This window comes from Erigeron canadensis, chromosome 3 (genome assembly GCF_010389155.1).
Source record: "Erigeron canadensis isolate Cc75 chromosome 3, C_canadensis_v1, whole genome shotgun sequence".
Lineage (NCBI taxonomy): Eukaryota > Viridiplantae > Streptophyta > Magnoliopsida > Asterales > Asteraceae > Erigeron > Erigeron canadensis.
In genome coordinates, this window is record NC_057763.1 from 24417513 (window position 1) to 24436938 (window position 19426).

Genomic DNA, 19426 nt, shown 5'->3' on the forward strand with positions numbered 1-19426 from the left:
ACGGGTCTTTGTAATGACTTTGCATGGGTTGAGATCTTATTTCTTGAAGCTAAAATTTATTTACTTATAGAATTTACAAAATGAACAATGATCCAATTAAATTTAATTATCAATATCTATGTTTAGTTATAATCCTTTATAAAGCAATCTGGTTTCTTTATTTTAAGAAATTCAGCACTTTTTATACACAAAATACCTTTAGCTTTAAACAACCCTAATATATTTACTACTTTATCTTCTTTTTACATTAATAATCACACCTCAATCATTACCGCTACTATTGTCACTATTGGCGCTACCAACCGGACCGGTGACGGCCGCCGCATTGCGCCGATACTCCTCTAGTTAAAATTTGATTAAAACTTCAAAATTAATTAATAATAATAGTATAATACGATCATTTTTCACGAGCCACCCGGGATGAGATATGCCAATGGTGTCATTTCATACATTTGGGATTAGTAATTTAAGGAAATCCCGTTACTTTATGCGGGGTTCAATTGTTCAAAGAAAATGAATTGAAGAAGGCATGGATCACGGTCATTTTGGTATGGGTATGGTGTATATGTAAGGCATAAGGAACAATGCAGTGTTCAATGAAAAGCGGCCAAGGATAAGTTGGGTGATCGAGGAGATAAAGACGATGTCCTATCTACGGATTTGTAACAAGTCGAGGGCCTCAAGTTTCGACTTGAAGAACTGAGCTGAATTTACACTTGACAAATTTGAAACTTCGTCTAGTGGTTGTGGGTAAAACCCGAGTTTACGTCTTAACAGTTGAGCTATGGGATCGGACATTGACGGACGTTTAATTCATTAACATCTCCTTTTTGAAAGGGTGGAATCATGGATAGTGACTATAGAGTAGTAAATTATCTCTTATTTTAAAGGGATGTTTGGTTAGTGGGCATTCAAATGAAGGGACGATTCTAATTACTAATGGAATTGCTGGGTTGATATAGAGTAAAATGCTTATTCTAAGGGGGTGCTTGGTTAGTGGGCAATTGGGCATTGAAATGAAAGAACGATTTTGATCAAGAATTATCGGATTGCTAGGAATGGTTTTTAAACGCGTTTGGTTCACAGAATGGTTTTTAAAATCTCTTAAAGGAATTGAAATTCGAAGGAATAGATATTGATGGAATGTTTTTTATTCCATCAAATGATGAAATATTTACATTCATATGGATTGAGAATCTTCTTTTTTTGAACAACCAAACGCACTAAACAATAGAATTGAATTTCAATTCTACCAAATTATGTGAACCAAACGCAACCTTAGTCATATACTCATATTTGATTATTTGAAATCCATCGCCTACTGAGGGTTTTAAATTAAAATTTTCAAACCAACCATCAACTTAGAATTTTGATTCTCTAGTGAAGTTTGGCTTCTTATTTTAGTCTCAAAAATCGTACGGAGTAACTTACTAACTTTATTCTTTTGCAACACATCAACACGACTAAATGGGGTAACCACTTATTTAATTGGGTTTTGCTAAAGGCCCAATTATTTGTATTTTTAAGTCCACGCCAATTTTAGGCCCGTTAGAGACCAAGTTGTCCACCTTTGTACCACTAGTACCGGTAGTACCATTGTACCAATATGAGGTTCTCATTTACCTTCTTTCTTTTACGGCATTTTTGAGGTCGTGGTCATTGCTTTTATATATGCCTATTTTCAGTTCTAGGAGAAACCCAATAACTTTTAAGAAGGCTCTTGTCTCCATCCCATGAAGTATTTTGCTCACATTTGGTTTTTAACCAAAAGTCTTAAAGTCTCAAGTCTTCAAATACCAATGCTTTTACCGTAATCAAAGCAATCGTTTGTCGTTTTAGCCACGTATACATATCGACTACCTCACCAATAATCTTACCAAACAAATCCCACGTATTAGAAGCATTAAAAACATTTTGGAAAGTTTGTGAAATAGACATAAGCCTAGATTCTTTAAGCACCGTGAAATACACCATTTCCATCAAGTAAACTTTATACAATAAGTGATCGTAATTCTATGGTATCTTATTGTAAATATGAAAGCAAAACTATAACAATGACACATATATTGTTGCTGCAATATATGATGGATATGTTTTATTATTTAGCTAAATATATATATACTTGATCAATTTAATTAATCTTGTTACATACCCTACGAATTTCTCCTTCATTCCCAGTCTTCACTTCAACATTACCCAACTTCACCATTGCTCTCCCAAACTTCTTGGTAAATTTCAATTCATGGTTTTTCTTATCTCCTAAAAATTGTTGAACAAACCTTTGTGTTCTTGGATCCGTCCATAGCTCTGAATCGGATTCAAGTACTCCTCGTCCAGCCCTCACGTTTTCATAGTATGAATTATCGAAACTGTTTACGCTGCCTGTATCTAAAGCCACGCGTGTTCCATGATCACCATTGTGTGGGCACAGGGTTTGAAGATGTAATAGCAATACTTGGTCAATATCCGGATCGGGTCCATGGTTATTTTTGTAGTTGTATAGCCTGTCAGTGAATCTTGCACAAGCTGCCGTCCCAATCGTGTGGCCTCCTAGTAAGGCAAAATACGAATGTTAATTTTCTTCGATCAGTTTTATTTCAATAGGGTGAGAAAACAGAGATAATTGGGGAATGATTATTTTCGTTAACCCTCAAAACGAAGCCAAAAGAAGTAAGTAGCGCCTAGTGTCGTCTTCCATGAGTTTTGGGTCACAATAGCGTCTTCGACGGTGTATGAGGGGTTGAGATGTAAACAGACTTGTTGGACATGTGAATCGAACTCTAACCTCTGTCCAGGCAAGAGCTCCAACTACTTGATCCAACCAATTGGATTATCAAAATGAAACTAGTTGGCTTAAATACAAGCAAATTACCTAATTAACATAGCTAATTACATTATTAGTCCTCTAACAACTATTTATACAAATTAATAATACATAACTCTACATAGGGTTCTTTTCAATATTGCTTATATATGTGCTTAACTTACCAGCAAGGGTAACAAGATCTTCAGTGTTAAGACCTTTTTTGGCAAATATCTTGATCTGGTCTTCGGCGGGGGTCCTAGAACTAGGCAAATCTTCAGCTTCTGATTTCAGTGAAACTAGCCCGTCTCTGCGACCTGTCGGAACTTCCCAAAAAGTTCCCCCAGTCTGGAAAATTGCAAGATCAAATATTATGTCATAGCGTTACGATTAATTGCATATAACTCATAATGACCACATTTTTGGTACATAACCATTTCAATGTTTATACTTAATAGTTTGTGTCATCTAACATTTGATATAAAATATATGAACGGATTAGATATTGAATATCCTTCTCATTAATATAATTTTCATCGAGAAATGAATAGACTTTAAAGTAAAACTAGGACACTTAAAATAGGACAGAGGAGCAGAAAAGTACTTGAATCACAGCATCACGAGCTGCAAGGGCAAGAATGTCAGCACAAGAAACCACCCCAGGACATTCATTTTCGAGCATGGTTTTTGCTCTATTAATAACTTCAAAGCCTCTCAAGTGGGAATTTGGTGTTGCGGTTTGCTCAGTAGAAGGACCGTTAAGTAAGATAGATGCATCACATCCTCTAACAAAGCAATCGTGAAAGAACATTCTTAGTAAACCAGGTGCATATGTGTAGTTTGCTTTGACAGCAGACTTGACCACATCCTGCACGATTATTTCTGCCCGTGGGCATGTTTTTTCGTAGAACCCAACTCGCGTGCATCCGAGAACCCTAATGCTTGAGATGGCTAAAAGTACAACAAACAAGTTGGGTGTAGTTTTCATATGAAAGTAAACCGTCATTGCTGTATATATAAAGAGGTGTGTGTATATAGGTTTATGCTAGGATTTGCATTTGCATAGTTTTATGAAATGACTGCAAAGATCGATAGAGAACATACTATATAGATATAAAAAGTGGTGAAATTAATTAAAGTCGGCAGAGGATGGGAAAAAAATTCAAAGTTTGTCATAAATTGTTTGATCTAAGTTATGGCCATAATCAAGCAACTTTTGAATCCACCGGACCAGACTTAGAAATTGCGATAGTCAGAGTATATCATGCAGGGCCGGATTTGAAGGTGTTCAACATGTTCAAACGAACAGGGCCTAGTTTTGTTTAAGGGTTCAAAAGTTCAATTTTCTTTTGTTAATATTAAATATTCATATCATAATACCTAACAATTACAATGTGATATTGTGTTTCTGTTTGGAATTATTAATTATAAAAGGTATTTTTTAATTCTATAACATGAGAAAATACGTAAATGATATGGATAAAGGTCTTTATAAATAATGTAGCACGGGACCTTTAAAATCCATGTACGGCACTGATCATATGGACCATATCTCGGTTTGCTCACATATTTGTTTAATTATCTCTCTATACCATGACCAACATTTGCTACAACAATTGAACAACTATAATAGACTGTATTCTGTATCAACCATGATCCTATCCTATCTAACGCTTGACATTCCAAGGTTAGAAAGATCCATAGTTTTGGCAAACAGGGACGAAGGGGTTTTAGGGGGGCCGGGGGTGTTGGCTTAACGTTTCTTTGTTCAGTAATATAGTTTTATCCGTAATTTATTTTAAAAAATTGTTTTTCTAAGTATTATCATTGGGTCCCATGACTTTCGGTCCCTTGATTATTTTCCTTAATCTTATTTCTGAATCTCATTACGTACGGCCCATGTTGTCTGGTCCGGCTTTCGTACCAAATTTAGAAGTTCTATAGTGTACTTGGCGACAATGCGTTCAAATTGAAAAACTCGCTACATTTTAAGCCTTAAACCCGATCTTACACTTGTTACTTATATATGAATTGAGACTTATTTATGAGAAATGAAGAACTACTTAAATGTATATTATTACTCTTAAAGTTCCTTTCTATATATTATCTAAATGTATATTATAGTATCAGAACCAAGTTACATGATAGATAATAAATTACGTTTGACTCTACCACAAGATCTTAAAATAGACATGTGACAAGCACATGACTTGAATGTAGAACATAGCATATGCATATCAAAGGTCTGTTATTAAATTTTTTAGCCTAATTTTTAATTAATTTATTTATTTAACTATGAACATTTATTTAATTAGCTGTTTAAATCGTACCTTGCATACTATTTTATTTTGCTACATATGGGCATAGAATAGCCCGATTTTTAACAATCTAACTCGTATAGTCGTATATGCTGGGCTAAAGTGGGCTGCAGCCCACATAAAACACATCATTTATCTAGTTTTCTTTTAATAAGTGTCTTGGACTCTTAGTATAATTTGGTCCACATAGCAGTTTTTGGCCCACTCTAAGCTTCAAAGAGCATTATCCATTATCCAATTATATAACACGGAGTATTTCTCAAAGGATCGTCCGAAGGCAACATCTTAAATTCATGATTTGGTGTGTGATGGATTACACATAATAAGATTTTCTAATTTGAATGTCTAGGGTTTACTTAATGGCAAAAGCATCTTATACGTCCGCCCTCAAACAATAGACAGTGTTAGGTAGCCAAAGTCCACCAAAACCACCGGTTTTTAAAAAAACCGCCAGGCAAAGACCCACTGTAATAAAACCTGTCATAAATTGGATTGGAACTCGAGACCTATGGTCATCATTTCTTCATTAGTGTTACACCATAGAACTACAATACCAAAACTCCCAAAGAATAATGAGTAGTTTGTATGTGAACTTAGTAATAAAGATATTACCTTCCTTTTTTAAAGAGTTTAAGTTACATGAAATTGAGCCTAATAGTATAATATGAGTTATAGGCTATAACATGAAATTGAAAATTGGGGTTCAAAATCCATAGTGTAGTCATAATTTTCAATACAGTATTAGTTAGTTTGAGAGTTTAAAAAAAATATATGTATCTGTAATCGATTGATATTTATAATTCTAAATCTCAACGCAGAGTGTATGAGAGTATGAGTCGTGGTTATGTCAATTTTCTTAAAAGGTTGATCACATTGTTATTGTTATCTATCTACTAATAAACTAAAACAGGATTGGGATGTTCTTGCAACGACACGTGGCGTAATCCTTGATTCATACGTTTCCTTTTTAATTTATTTATTATATTAAAATAGCTTTTTTTAATTGTATACAGATTCAATTTCCTTATTAAACTTAGAATTAAACTCTAACTATTTGCTTATTAATACAAAAGACATTATAACCTTATTTATTGATCGTTTTCTCATTAATAAATTATCTCCTTTTTTTTCAATTTTTCAACTTTTATTACTTTTAATAAGTTATTAATATGAAGACTTCAAAACTTTGAGTTTACGATCCGAAATCACAAGGCTATTTGTCATCATCCACTATGCTTACAAGTTCCAATTTTGATGTTATTCTAAAATTTAAGGTAATCCAAACTCTAACTATACATATATTATATATATCATTATTGTTTATTATAATTTAGCTTCGATAATCGATTTACTTTAATCACAATTTATTTCATACTCACCAATCATGTATTAGACATATTTCAATTTCTTTTTGATATAATTTATATAGCTACCGTACATCGTACGAGTATTAGGACTAGTTTATATATAAAAAGAAAAAGTTGTTTTACTTAGACAAAGTTCTTTGGAGCTTACCGAAAGTTAGCTTTACGAATAAAAGTTAGCTATTTTAGCATTGACCATTTTTTTCTCGATTGATTATAAACGTGTATACAGATATTCTCATTTAATTTAACTAGCTAGATGCAAAGTCGAAACGAACCTGGTTTGAGGAAACGTGATATTTGGGAAAAACTTTTTTTGCGATAGACAAACACACTTCATTTCGATTAGATATGAATGAATAATATGTACGGCATATACTATATTAAAATTTGATTTACACGTTAATTGAATTTTATGAATTTTTATACTAGAATTTGATTTTAAATCATAAAGTAAATCCTTTTTGATAACTCAAACATCACCACGGATTATATTGTGCATACTGGATAGAGTTCTAGTAGTATATCAAGAGCATGCATAAGGTTTAGAAGAAAGTTATGAAAGAAAACTTCATGTTCTAAGTGTCGAATTTATCTTTGATGCATCGTGAATACAAGAAAGTGTGACCGAATAAAACTTTAAAAATACCAGTATGGTACACGCGCAAAACGACGGCGGTGGTGGAGACGACGATCTAGTGGTGTCGGTGACGGTGTCAAGTAGTGTAGGTTAATGTAAAGGTAATAGTAGAATATTTTATAGGATAATGGCTTTAAAGTATTAATTGATTACTCCGTATTATAATAAGTTTTTAGAGTATAAATTGATTCATTAAGGACAAATTTGATAATTTATAAAAACTTTTTCCATAGTAGGTTTATATTAAAGGTAAATTTAGTACTTTTAATTTACCAATATTTTAACTTTTTTTAAAAATAGCCGAGTTGATAATTATTATAAACCAGTATAAAAGTATAGATATATATTATTTTTTTAATAAACAAGTTTAACTAAATGCCATCAAAACTCACGGTGCAAGGACTCAAAACGAATCGGTCTATCTATACTACCTATTAAAAATTATAGCCTCTGTTGAAAGTTACAAGAGAAAAAAGTCTATTATACCCCACGTTACAAACGTCCCCTTTGGTAAGTATGCAATTAGTCTCATTTAGTAAAGTATATGCAATTAGTTATGCACGTCAAAATTCAAAAGTCCATCTAGGTTCTGGATCACAGTTCCCATGTGCACATAGTCAAACGTCCCATATGGTAAGTAATTAATTTGTGTTTATCAATTACATAATTTCAAAATTCAAAATAACAAATGTAACAAGGAAACATCGTCACTATATAAACCGACTATTGATCACCTACTTAATTGTGATCACCTACCATCATCAGTATATAAACTTTTCGATCTTCTTTACATTGTATGTCTCCTCGAATGGCAAAAAACGGACTATTTGCTGATGCTTCTTCATCGCGCGCAAGGAAACATCATTGCTGCTCTCACATTCATCCCAAAAAGACATAACAAGGCTTTACCATGGTATCCCGTCGCAACGTGCGGGTACCATGGTAGTCTTTATTAAACTTAATGTTTGTAAAATGGTAAATCTATTAGCCTAGGGGCTCCCTGCAATCCCGTCCTGAATGTTATTCTTGGATCTGGAGAAAACTATAGGAACAATTGCATTCTTGGTCACATAATGAAGCCTAACCTTTTTAGAAAACGTGCAAAATTAAGTTTTCCTTACGGGTTTAATCTGTGTAATATAAAGCAAATAAACTTTTTTTTATTTTTTTGATCTAAGAAAAAAAAATAATCTTATTTTTTTATTTTAATTTTTGAAAATGATTGGAGTTTAAGAAATGTGTAATTATTAACCGTTCATTAATAAAACATCAACTATACTTACTATATCTCTTTTGATTGGTTAAAAATGAAAGTGAACTCAAGTCGCCTTTACTTTTCGGACTATGTGTTGCCAAATTGTATATAGCTGAATTATTAACATTTATTAGTAATATGGCCCATCATTTATAGAGACTTCACTAGATCAAAGTCAAATACATCACCAATATACTTAATTAAAAAAAAAAAGAAAAAAAGAAGGCAACATGACAACTATTCCAAGACACAAAAATAAAGATAAAGGAGAGTATATGAACTTTTTCTTCATGAATTCACATTTAACGTGTTTCGTTTTTAATTAATGCCCAATAGACTATTGAACTATTCAATGTGAGTGACTTAGTCCACTTACATTGGTTTAGAACAAACAATTATATCTTTAACTACACTCAAATTAATATAAGAAAACAAATTAATTAGTGTTTTTTTTCCCTTTTTCTTTTTCTTATTTTGAAGGGAAATCCTTTTGAATAACTTGAATCAATTCCTATTCTGAAATGGTGGCGGCCAAAATGGCCAATAAGACCAAAATAATCAGTGGTCTTAACCAGATTTCGTAATTTAATTATTTATTGAGTAGACATTTAAAGAAAAATTCCGTAGAAGATCCTAAACCATAAGCATTTAAAACACAACTTGATTTAAAAGCACCAAGGATTGATTACTTGACTTTGGATAAAACCTAAATGACCCAACCATTAAATATTTGAGATCATTTACGATTGAGAAGCGATATCTTACCACTTTATTTGATATATCTATCATACTGTACACACTTTTTAACACATTATACAGATATTTAATCCACAGTTATGGTAGATTTATCGAATTGTGTGGTACGAATATCACTTCCTTTTACAATTAGTGTTGCTTAATGTTCAGGTAAGATGTGGAACCCAAAGAATCGTGTCATTTTAGTCTTAATTTCACACCACTTGCTTTTTATAAAAAGGACGATTGTATAACCTTGAGGTTATATAAAAAAACATGAAAGAAGTCAATATAGTTACAATAAAAAAGTCAGAAAAGCATTAGTAAAATGTTAAAGTTCACCAGTATAAATGACAAATATAGAAAGTGCATGGAAAGTTTGCGTGTGGGTACCGCACTACCGCATATATAATACAAACACATCATTGTCGTTTGTTTTCTTTACGTAACGTCATATTGGGGTATTCTCCGACAGCAAACGCGTTTATCAATATAAACAAAGTGAAGATTTTGAGTAAATTAAGATATTGATCAAAACGAGTTACATAAGTCAAATAGCCAGTTAGCCACCTCGAGTAGGTGAATCATGAATGTTTAGGAAAATGATTTATCTTCTTAAGAATTAGACTAAAAATGTTTTTAACTTTTTCATATGGGTAATGACCAATCCTTCTAATTGTTTAGCCTAAAAATTTTCCTAATTAATAAGATCGTAATATGTGGAAAATCAGGGGGTGAGATTAGGAAAGAGAATTAGAGGATTACATGTGTTAAGAAGTGGATATATTAGGAGGATTGGTTAAGAGGATTTATCATTTTTCTTTCCATATATATCAATCTAATGGTTAGGTAGATTTTTATACTATTCTTTTAAAAAGATGTAGTATTTTTCTAGTTAATAATCCTTCAAAAGTGACATAGAATGTTCACATAAAAAACGAATGATGATAACGGAAGGAGTCAAATTAGAATCATCTTCACCAATGGACTAAAATCAATTGTCAAGATTAAAAAATGATAATTAATGTTTGACCTCTGTCAAAATTTATCCAAACTTAATTAGTCAAATCGAAAAATTTGAAGAAATCTCCATCATTAGTAATTAAATTTTAAAAATAATACCTCATTTGAATAAATAATTTATATGAGAAAAAATAAATATGTAATTGTCATGTATTTAAGTTTGGGTATACAATTACTTATTTACTTATATACTTATTTTTTAGCATTTATAGTACACTGAATATATGATTAGATTTCATGTTTTTAAACCATCATTAGTAATTAATTTTTAAAAATAATGCCTCATTTGAATAAATAATTTATATGAGAAAAAATAAATATGTAATTGTCATGTATTTAAGTTTGGGTATACAATTACTTATTTACTTATATACTTATTTTCTTAGCATTTATAGTACAGTGAATATATGATTAGATTTCATGTTTTTAATGGATTAAAATACTACAAGGGGCTATTATAATATAGTATAGATATGTAAATAATTTTTTTTTAAATAAAGTTGATATACTTACAGTATTTATTCGCATTAACATTCAAAACTTAGATAAAAAAAATAAATCAATATAATAATTTTTTAATTTAGATTTCATAAAAATAAATCAAATACAATAGCATTTCTATTCACTTTATAGATAATAGTTAATTTCTATTTAAATTAAATATTGTACTCAATAATAGATTTCAAGTTTTAAACTAAAAGGATGAATAAATAAAAAATTAATGGTGTTATTTAGGTCAATTGATATCTTGAAAGTGAGATAAAGCCCAAACCAATGAAGCTCAGCCTAGCTGGTTAGATGTACTTTCAGTTTTGTCTAAAGTTTTGAGTTAGATCCTTAAGGATTGGAGTTTTGTCTCTGAATATTTATAACTGTTCATGGTCAACAACTCATGTCTAGAGTATGTGCAAATCTTTCTCATTATACAGTGAGGTTCCTCCAATGTCGTATACCTACTGAATGTTTGAAAAAGTAAATAAAACCTAGTCATTATAAAATCTTGCGTTCAAATCTCTCAAGAAAATCCTTTTACATATTAACTTCCCCCATAAACCGTCGAATACGGTATTGAGACTTAAAACCCGTGAAAGATGACATTGGGAGTTACTTTGCTTTTGTTAATTGATTACTTGAAATTGAAATATGACCAGATGATACCACTAATAATATGATAATCTTTTAGAGTCTCATTAGCCTTAATTATCATATATTGCTTGAAAAATACACATTAATTCTTGAATAGTAAAGTCAAAAAGTGAAAAAGAAATTTAAAAAACAAAAATCCAATCATAGGCTAATTGATGGAGGGGGCAGGATTGTCATTAGAGATTTAGCGGGGATGAGAGGAGCTAAAAACCATATTAGATAATAGTACGCCCTTTTGATTGGCATGTCTTTAATTTTTGTGGGTTTGTTAATTCATATGGTTTTCTGCATAAGTTAGTTATATTTTTTATTTTAAAATAATTTGATATTCAGGTTTATGACAGTTTTTAAAGTTGTTATTGTAAAAAAAAAATTTAAATCTTATTCGGGTGTTATCTTCTTTTCTCAATCACATCATTCATGAGATTATTAGAGGGCGTTTAATTCGCAGAATTTTTTTGAAAGAATTGTAATTTGTCAAAAGAAATGGAATTTGATTGAATTAGAATCTGAATGGATTGGAATATGATGAAATTGGAAATTGACTGATATATAATATTTTTTGTGTTTGGTTGACTGGAATTGAACGGAATTCATAATATTAATTATAGTTATAATAATAAAAGTTAAAATATATATTTTTAATTAGTAATATTAATCTTTTTACAAAATAAAAATTTTGTTATAAAATATTAATTTTTATAAAATTTCAATAAAATTTTAAATATTAATTTTATTTTGTAAAATACTATTTTTGTAATATTTTTGAAAATTTATATGTATTATTAAATTTTTTTATGAAACAATACTTTTAAAATTATATATATATATTTTAAATTTTTATAGAATAATATTTATATAATACTTTTTAAAAAAAATTATATTTATTATTAAAGTTTTTATAAATTATTTTTTTTAAAAATTAGTAATAAACTCTATAAATATTAATAATTTTTTATAAAACTTTAAACAATTTTTAACTGATATTAAGTAACTATTAACAATAATATTAATTATATAATAATAATAATAAGTATAGTAATATAAATATAATAATTTTTTAACATTAATAATAATAATAATATATGGTTTTGAAATATATTATAATAGTTTTAATAATCAAAGAATAATTATAAAAGATTTAATTTTAACAAAACTTGAATTCGAATGTAATCTCAAACTTTCCATCAAAAATATGAAGGATTCTTGAATTCCATCGTATGATGAAATTTGAAGGATTCCAATTCCAATTCCATGTAAACCAAACAACTAATGGAATGGAATTTGAATTTCATTCTGTCAACCAAATATGATATGGAATGGAATTCAGATTCCAATTCCATCAAATTCCTTAGAATCCTACGAACCAAACGCCCCCTAATATTTATTACTAGTAATATTTTAATATATTAATTGGTTTTTAAATTTATATTGTATATTCATAACTTATTTAGAAGAAGTTATTTTGGGGTGCCATAGTCCAAAAAGTATTGATCTGGAATTAAAAATAGGGTTAAATGTCGTGAAATGTATCCAACTATGACCAAATATCTATAGTGAGAACCAACTATCAGATTGGATATTATATGTTCACAACTTGATAAATTGTCCAAATCATGTAATATGACATACGTGGCAATCCATATGACCCATCACGTGTGAGTTTTTTGATTGATCGGTTCATGATTTGAACATTTTTAACAAGTTTTCAACACACAATATCTGATAGCTAGTTGGTTCCTACTATAGACATTTAATTATAGTTGGATACATTGCACGGCACTTAACCCTAAAAAATAATAATGATGAAAATAAAAGCACCGCTAAATATCTATGAAATCTGAGAAGTATTCCTGAACATCAACATCATAAGCTAGATTGCTCCACCTCCATGTCAACCATAAGCAATTTGCATGTCAAATTGAGGTGGGAGACTTAAGTGTTGAAACAGTCTCGTCACTTATTTGACAATCACGACTAGGCAAGTAGTGTTGACATGTGATCTTTTTTGTACTTATATTCAAAAGTCATCGATTTTTAAATAAATTTTGATTAATTATCTATTCTTATCTAATAAAAAGTCCAATGTTTGAAAAATGATCCATAAAACCGTTATACTATTCTCGTATAACTGTGATCCATATAACATAGAATATATAGTATCGTGGTGCACCCGATTCATTGAAACGATGTATTAAAAGTTATAATTGAATAAAACATACGGTGGCTCATTAGTAAGGTTTTAGATCTTGAAAAAAATCCATCAATATTCGAATCTTACTTCTTACATTTGTAGGAATTAATGGATTATAAAGAGGGGGGGGGGTGGGTTGAGTCGTGGGTTTCATCACAAACATGCGTGATTCGAGCTTCACGTACTGCCCAATTGGATGTCACTGTAGTGTCTCAAATGCTAACTGTTAACTACTAAAAACTAACTTGATGTTCTAAATAGAACCACAATATTTTTTGTTTTTTTATAGACCTTTTGTAGAAAATTATGATCTAATTGCATCTTTGTTAATTAATTTCCTTTTTTTCAAAAAAAAGAAAAGGAAAAATGGTCCTTAAAATAGTCTAAGGGCTTATCGTCGAAGTCTTGAAGATACTCTAATTAAGTTGGTGTAATAAGTCCATACTTCAAATTAATTCACGATCTTACAGTTTGATCATATATATATATATATATATATATATATATATATATATATATATCCAAAGTCTATAAACGAAATAAAAATGAATAACTCAGTCATTCATAAATGTTTTTTTTGTTTATTTTTATTGATCACAAGTCCGGATAAATAAAGTTGGTTTTGCTTATGACCATCAAAATACTTAAGCCGACACTCTCCAAAGATCGACATGAGTATATATGACCGAAAGCATTTTTTAATACCCGGATTAGTGAATTCGTGCCATTTCAATATTAACCGAATATATAACTGAAAAAATACATATTTGGTTCAATTATCTTCTATATATAATGTTCTTCTAATATTGTGAAAAGTATGGAGACCAACTCGGCAGGATTTATTTATCCAATCAGTTGGTAGTATCTTTCATATGATAAGAGTGAGCGAGATGAGATCCTATACAACTTGGTCAATGTATATCATAAATCAAAAAATGGATACCAAACTAATAAGTAAATAGCTAGTGCCCATTAATATATATATTAAAAACAAAGTACGGAAATGCGTACAAAAAATAGTAACGGGTCATTTTATTTCTTTGGGTCCGTTTTTATTTTCTTAATGGGCCACTTCATTTTATTTTGGACCCATCTTATATTCTTAATTACAAATTATGTTTTCATCTTTTAAATTGCTTCCAATTTGTTTACAAAAGATCACTTATTTTAATTGCATATTATTATTTTTTAAGTTTGTACTCCCTCCGTCCCATTTTAGTTGTCATGTTGACTAACTTTGACCATAAATAACTTTGTTTGTACTATATAGTAGTTCATGAAACTTATATGAACGAAAAGTATATTAAAAACTCAATCCATTCATATATTTTATATCAAGGGTTACATGACACAAACAAAGTTATTTACGGTCAAAGTTAGTCAAAATGACAACTAAAATTGGACGGAGGGAGAAACATTTTTAAGATTATCTCATCTTATTACAAGTGAACTATTATATAGTATATATATACACATGACAATAGGGTGTATGTTTGAAATATATATACCTAACCATCTCCGAAAAATTTGTTTGCAATACTTATTAGTTTCAATGTTATTTCGGTTGATGTTTTATTATTATGAATTATTTTTGTTTCATTTTCTATTTTCAATAATTTAGGAAATTAGCTTTAATTATGTTTGTATTATTAATTTGTTTTTTTATTTTAAATATTCTACCTTCATACTTATTATCTTTTAGAATCTATATAATATATTAGTCTGTTAAAAAATTATACTGTTGATTTTTTCTAATTTATAATTACTTACTCATTAAAAAATCAATATCAACTCAAGTTTTGAGCTATATAATAATTCTAAAAACATGTAATAATTTTTACATAGTACAGTACACAATAAATATAACCTCTTCCGGACAACGCCCGTTTGATATAATCTTATATTTCTTCGTCGATGTCCCGGCGTCCCGCCATCAAATAACTTGGAAAAAGTATAATTCTCCGTTTATCCGTGACTTTAGATTATCTGTCATTTTAAACACGTATTCATCATAATCTTAAAAACGTGAATTCTCATAATGGGCAATGGCTCTTTTGTTTCATTAACCAATTATATGGGGAAACTATATACTTTTAATATTGGATCGTTCATAATCTAGTGAAAGCGACACTTTTCACACTCAATATAATATAATATCTTCCATATGTTCAATTATTAATTTTGTTTCTGTTCTTACGTACATAAACTAAAAATTTACAAATTTGCATGCAACAAGACGCCTCAAGATTCAAATGTCGTCCTAAACGAAGTAAAACTAATATACGGAGTAAATAAAAATTTAGCATTATTCGACTAACATTATAACCAACTGATGATTCATGAATCGTAAACCAAATAAATCCAAAGATATTAATAACTGTTGGTTAGTTTGTTGCAAGGTTTTTGATGAATTGGTAGTCGGGGTCGTGGGAAATTAGCAACACAAAATCGTTAATCATATCTTGAAACACTTTGTTAATGTTATTTGTATAGGTTTGAAAGCCGTTTAAATCTTTTATTTGAACGGTCAACTAAAAGATTTAGAGTCTCAATACCTTTAAAGATGATCACAAGCTAGCCCAGCCCAGTCAAGCCCGAGTCAATTTGTCTCACGATCCGAGAAAATTAACACATCAATATGTCTGTTGTAAACACAACTTTTTAAAATTAAGTTACAGTATATCACATATTAAGTGAAATCTACTAGGGTTTGAATTAATTTCACGTCCTAAATTTGTAGGCGTGAATTATAAAAGGGGTTGGGGGGTCATTCCAAGCATGCGTAGTTTGAGTTTCCCATATTGTCTAATTAGATGTCACTATTGTGTCTTGAATGCTAACTACATATATACTTGCGGTAAAAAAAAAAAATTTACATCACACATTTAAAGTTAAATAACAGTTTACCTACCTTGTATAATTTTCAATCTAATTAAATCATAAATTTTTAAGCTTTATGGACTAATTTCAAATATAAAATACATATATCTGTAGAATTTCTAAAAGATTTTGAGCCAAACATAACAGGACCCGACTCGGATTTTGCCCTCTACAAGCCGCCCAAGTTAGCATGGTTGGATACTATCATGAGCTGTATCCTGAAATATTATGACAAAGTTTGAATATTCTTTTCCCTCGTTTCCTTGGCATCTCCTAGCCGATTTGGTTTACTTTTTGACAAGTTTGACTTATTTTACAATACCAAAAAAGGCCCATACCATATATCCCATCCCATCCCATAATTAAAGACTATAAATACCTCCTCATTCCTCAACATTACTTCTCACATCAAAATCTTATAACTTCATCCAATACTTAAACATCAAACAACAAAACCTAATTATTATATATAAATCTAGTAGTGATGGAGGTCTTTTCCCAAAGCAAAAATCTCATTTTATTTGTTGTCTTGTTAGCCACTTTGACCACATTGGCACTAGGCCAAGGCACGAGAGTCGGGTTCTACCGTACCTCGTGCCCTAGGGTCGAAACAATCGTGCAAAATGCTGTCCAGACGGCTGTCCGTGCCAACCCCACAATTGCACCTGGTATACTAAGAATGTTCTTTCATGATTGCTTTGTCAATGGCTGTGATGCATCTATCTTACTTAATGGTGCTACTTCCGAAAAAACCGCTCCCCCGAATTTAAACTTAAGAGGCTTTGAAGTCATTGACGCCGCAAAGACACAGCTTGAAACCGCGTGTCCTGGAGTCGTCTCTTGTGCTGACATTCTTGCCCTCGCTGCTCGAGATTCCGTCACATTGGTATTAGTTTCGATCTGACTTATCATTTCATCATATATGCTTGATAACTAGATTTCTACACACGTATGTATTAATATATTTTTTTTGGAAAATATTGCAGACCGGAGGAGTTGGCTGGTCAGTTCCATTAGGCCGCAGAGATGGAAGGGTTTCGCAAGCAAGTGATGCCGCAAACCTGCCTGGTTTCAATGAACCTATCAATGCTCTAATCCGGAAATTTTCAGACAAGGGCCTTAATACCCAAGATCTTGTTGCTCTAAGTGGTAATTAGTTATATATTGTTCTTACTATCTATGTATGCCCATTATACATATAAAACCACTCCAAAAATATATGAGAAGCGATATTAGTACCATATATATTGATTTATTTTCCACACTGTACATCAATTTTTTTAATATGCAGTACAGTAAAACATATACGTGGTAAATATCTCGATTGTTGTGGTATGAATATCAATTCCCCATATATACACCATATATAAAAAGTACTAATTAGTTAAGCTGATTTATTTCTTGGTTTTAATTTTTAATTTTCAGGATCACATACACTTGGAACAGCCGCATGTGCGTTATTTAGCTATAGACTATACAACTACAACAACACAAATGGACCCGACCCGTCTATTAACCCGTCATTCCTTCCCACACTCCGAAACTTATGCCCCAACGGTGGTGATGGAACGAGGCGTGTGGCCATGGACTCTGGCAGCGTAGGCAGATTCGACAACACGTACTACGCAATGTTAAGGGATGGAAGGGGAGTGCTAGAATCCGATGCTGCCTTATGGAATAATCCGGCTACACAAACATTAGTACGACGGTTTCTTGGGATAAGAGGACTTCTTGGATTGACGTTCAATATCGAGTTTGGGAGATCAATGGTGAAGATGGGTAATATTGAGGTGAAGTCAGGGACTCAAGGCGAAATTCGTAGGGTTTGTACCGCTACAAATTAATTAGTTGATTGGTTTTTAAAGAAGATGAAAATGTAATTTTGAAATGTGGTTGATAGGCATAAGTTGTTAATACAATCATATCAACTTTTAATTTAGAACAAATTAAGTGTAATACAATAAATCAGTAATAATAAACTGTAAGTGTTTCGTCCATTTTGTGTTCTGTTTTTAATTAGAGGTTATTGCATGTTCTTAATTATAACGTATATATATATATATGCATGGTAACAATTAACTACTTAACTATAGTATTATTTTTTTATGGATTTTGTTAGTTACAGCCCTTAGGATTATCAGTAAAAATTAATTGGATGCATTAAAGTTTGTACTTTACTGTTAGAAAAATCAGGGGACGGTTTTTAATATATAATGTACAAGTTTTTAAGCATGTTGTTAGTGAAAGGGCTGTCATTATTATTATTTTTTTTTATATATATGAACAGGATATATGCTAAGCATTTTAGCATATAGCTTTATATATGTATCAAGATTTTTAGCTGTGTAATTAATAATTAAGTAATAAGTATATATATTGGCAATATTTGGCATATTGCTTATAATTTTGACTCTGATATCCAATTAAGACATGATCAAGCTAAATCCTTCAACTAAAAATCATAAAATTAATCACGTACTCCATGCACGACTCAATTTTCGATAAAACCCTTTCACGTGAAAGGATCAACTGAGAACCAATATATATGGTGAAAACCATTGAAAAATCATCTCTAAGAGTTTTGCCCTTAACATTAAGGGCTACGCCCGTACCGTAACTAGGGGTGTTCACGGTTTGGTTTTTACCCAGTTAAACCTTAAATCGAACCGTTTAAAAAATTGAAAAAAACCAAACCAGTTTTGAATTTAGTTTTGGATTTGGTTTGTATCCGAAACCGAATTATATATGTGATTTTTTGTTTGGTTATGGTTATATGATAATAAATTTGGTTAAACCGAATAACTTATATTATTATTTTATGTATTATTAAAAATATTTAGTACATATTTTTTTTTGTATGGATGATTATAAATGTTTTTTTTTACTTTTTATCTCTATTACTCTATTTCTTTATTATATTAACTTTTTTCTAAAATTAAAAAAATTCAATCAACAAACAATGAAAAACTTAATAAAGAATTTTTAATAATGATGATAAAAAAGAGTTTACTTGTTTCAGTTATGTTACTTATTAATCCATATTGTGTATGAAGTCTAAATTTAATATT

The 19426-nt window shown here is 30.5% G+C and overlaps 2 protein-coding genes across 2 annotated transcripts; one reads left to right on the forward strand and one right to left on the reverse strand.

Annotated features, from left to right (window-relative positions):
* Positions 1–2112: 2112 nt before the first annotated feature.
* Positions 2113–3840, reverse strand: LOC122593821 (peroxidase N1-like). The gene is made up of 3 exons (XM_043766273.1): positions 3408–3840; positions 2989–3151; positions 2113–2550 (listed from the first exon to the last, which is right to left on the reverse strand). Exons 1-3 carry the CDS (start codon positions 3807–3809, stop codon positions 2132–2134), a joined length of 984 nt encoding a protein of 327 aa, XP_043622208.1. The 5' UTR covers positions 3810–3840; the 3' UTR covers positions 2113–2131.
* A 12915-nt stretch (positions 3841–16755) lies between these two features.
* On the forward strand, positions 16756–18355 carry LOC122591090 (peroxidase N1-like). Its single transcript, XM_043763289.1, has 3 exons — positions 16756–17244; positions 17345–17507; positions 17784–18355. The coding sequence occupies exons 1-3, from the start codon at positions 16843–16845 to the stop codon at positions 18200–18202; spliced, it is 984 nt and encodes a 327-aa protein (XP_043619224.1). The 5' UTR covers positions 16756–16842; the 3' UTR covers positions 18203–18355.
* The last annotated feature ends 1071 nt before the right edge of the window (positions 18356–19426 follow it).

Coding starts and splice junctions, on each gene's coding strand:
- LOC122593821 (XM_043766273.1), bottom strand. CDS start 3,809: ATGACGGTTTACTTTCATATGAAAACTACACCCAACTTGTTTGTTGTA. Junction 3,152..3,407: donor CTCGTGATGCTGTGATTCAA/GTACTTTTCTGC, acceptor GCAATTTTCCAG/ACTGGGGGAACTTTTTGGGA. Junction 2,551..2,988: donor AGATCTTGTTACCCTTGCTG/GTAAGTTAAGCA, acceptor TTGCCTTACTAG/GAGGCCACACGATTGGGACG.
- LOC122591090 (XM_043763289.1), top strand. CDS start 16,843: ATGGAGGTCTTTTCCCAAAGCAAAAATCTCATTTTATTTGTTGTCTTG. Junction 17,245..17,344: donor CTCGAGATTCCGTCACATTG/GTATTAGTTTCG, acceptor AAAATATTGCAG/ACCGGAGGAGTTGGCTGGTC. Junction 17,508..17,783: donor AGATCTTGTTGCTCTAAGTG/GTAATTAGTTAT, acceptor TTTAATTTTCAG/GATCACATACACTTGGAACA.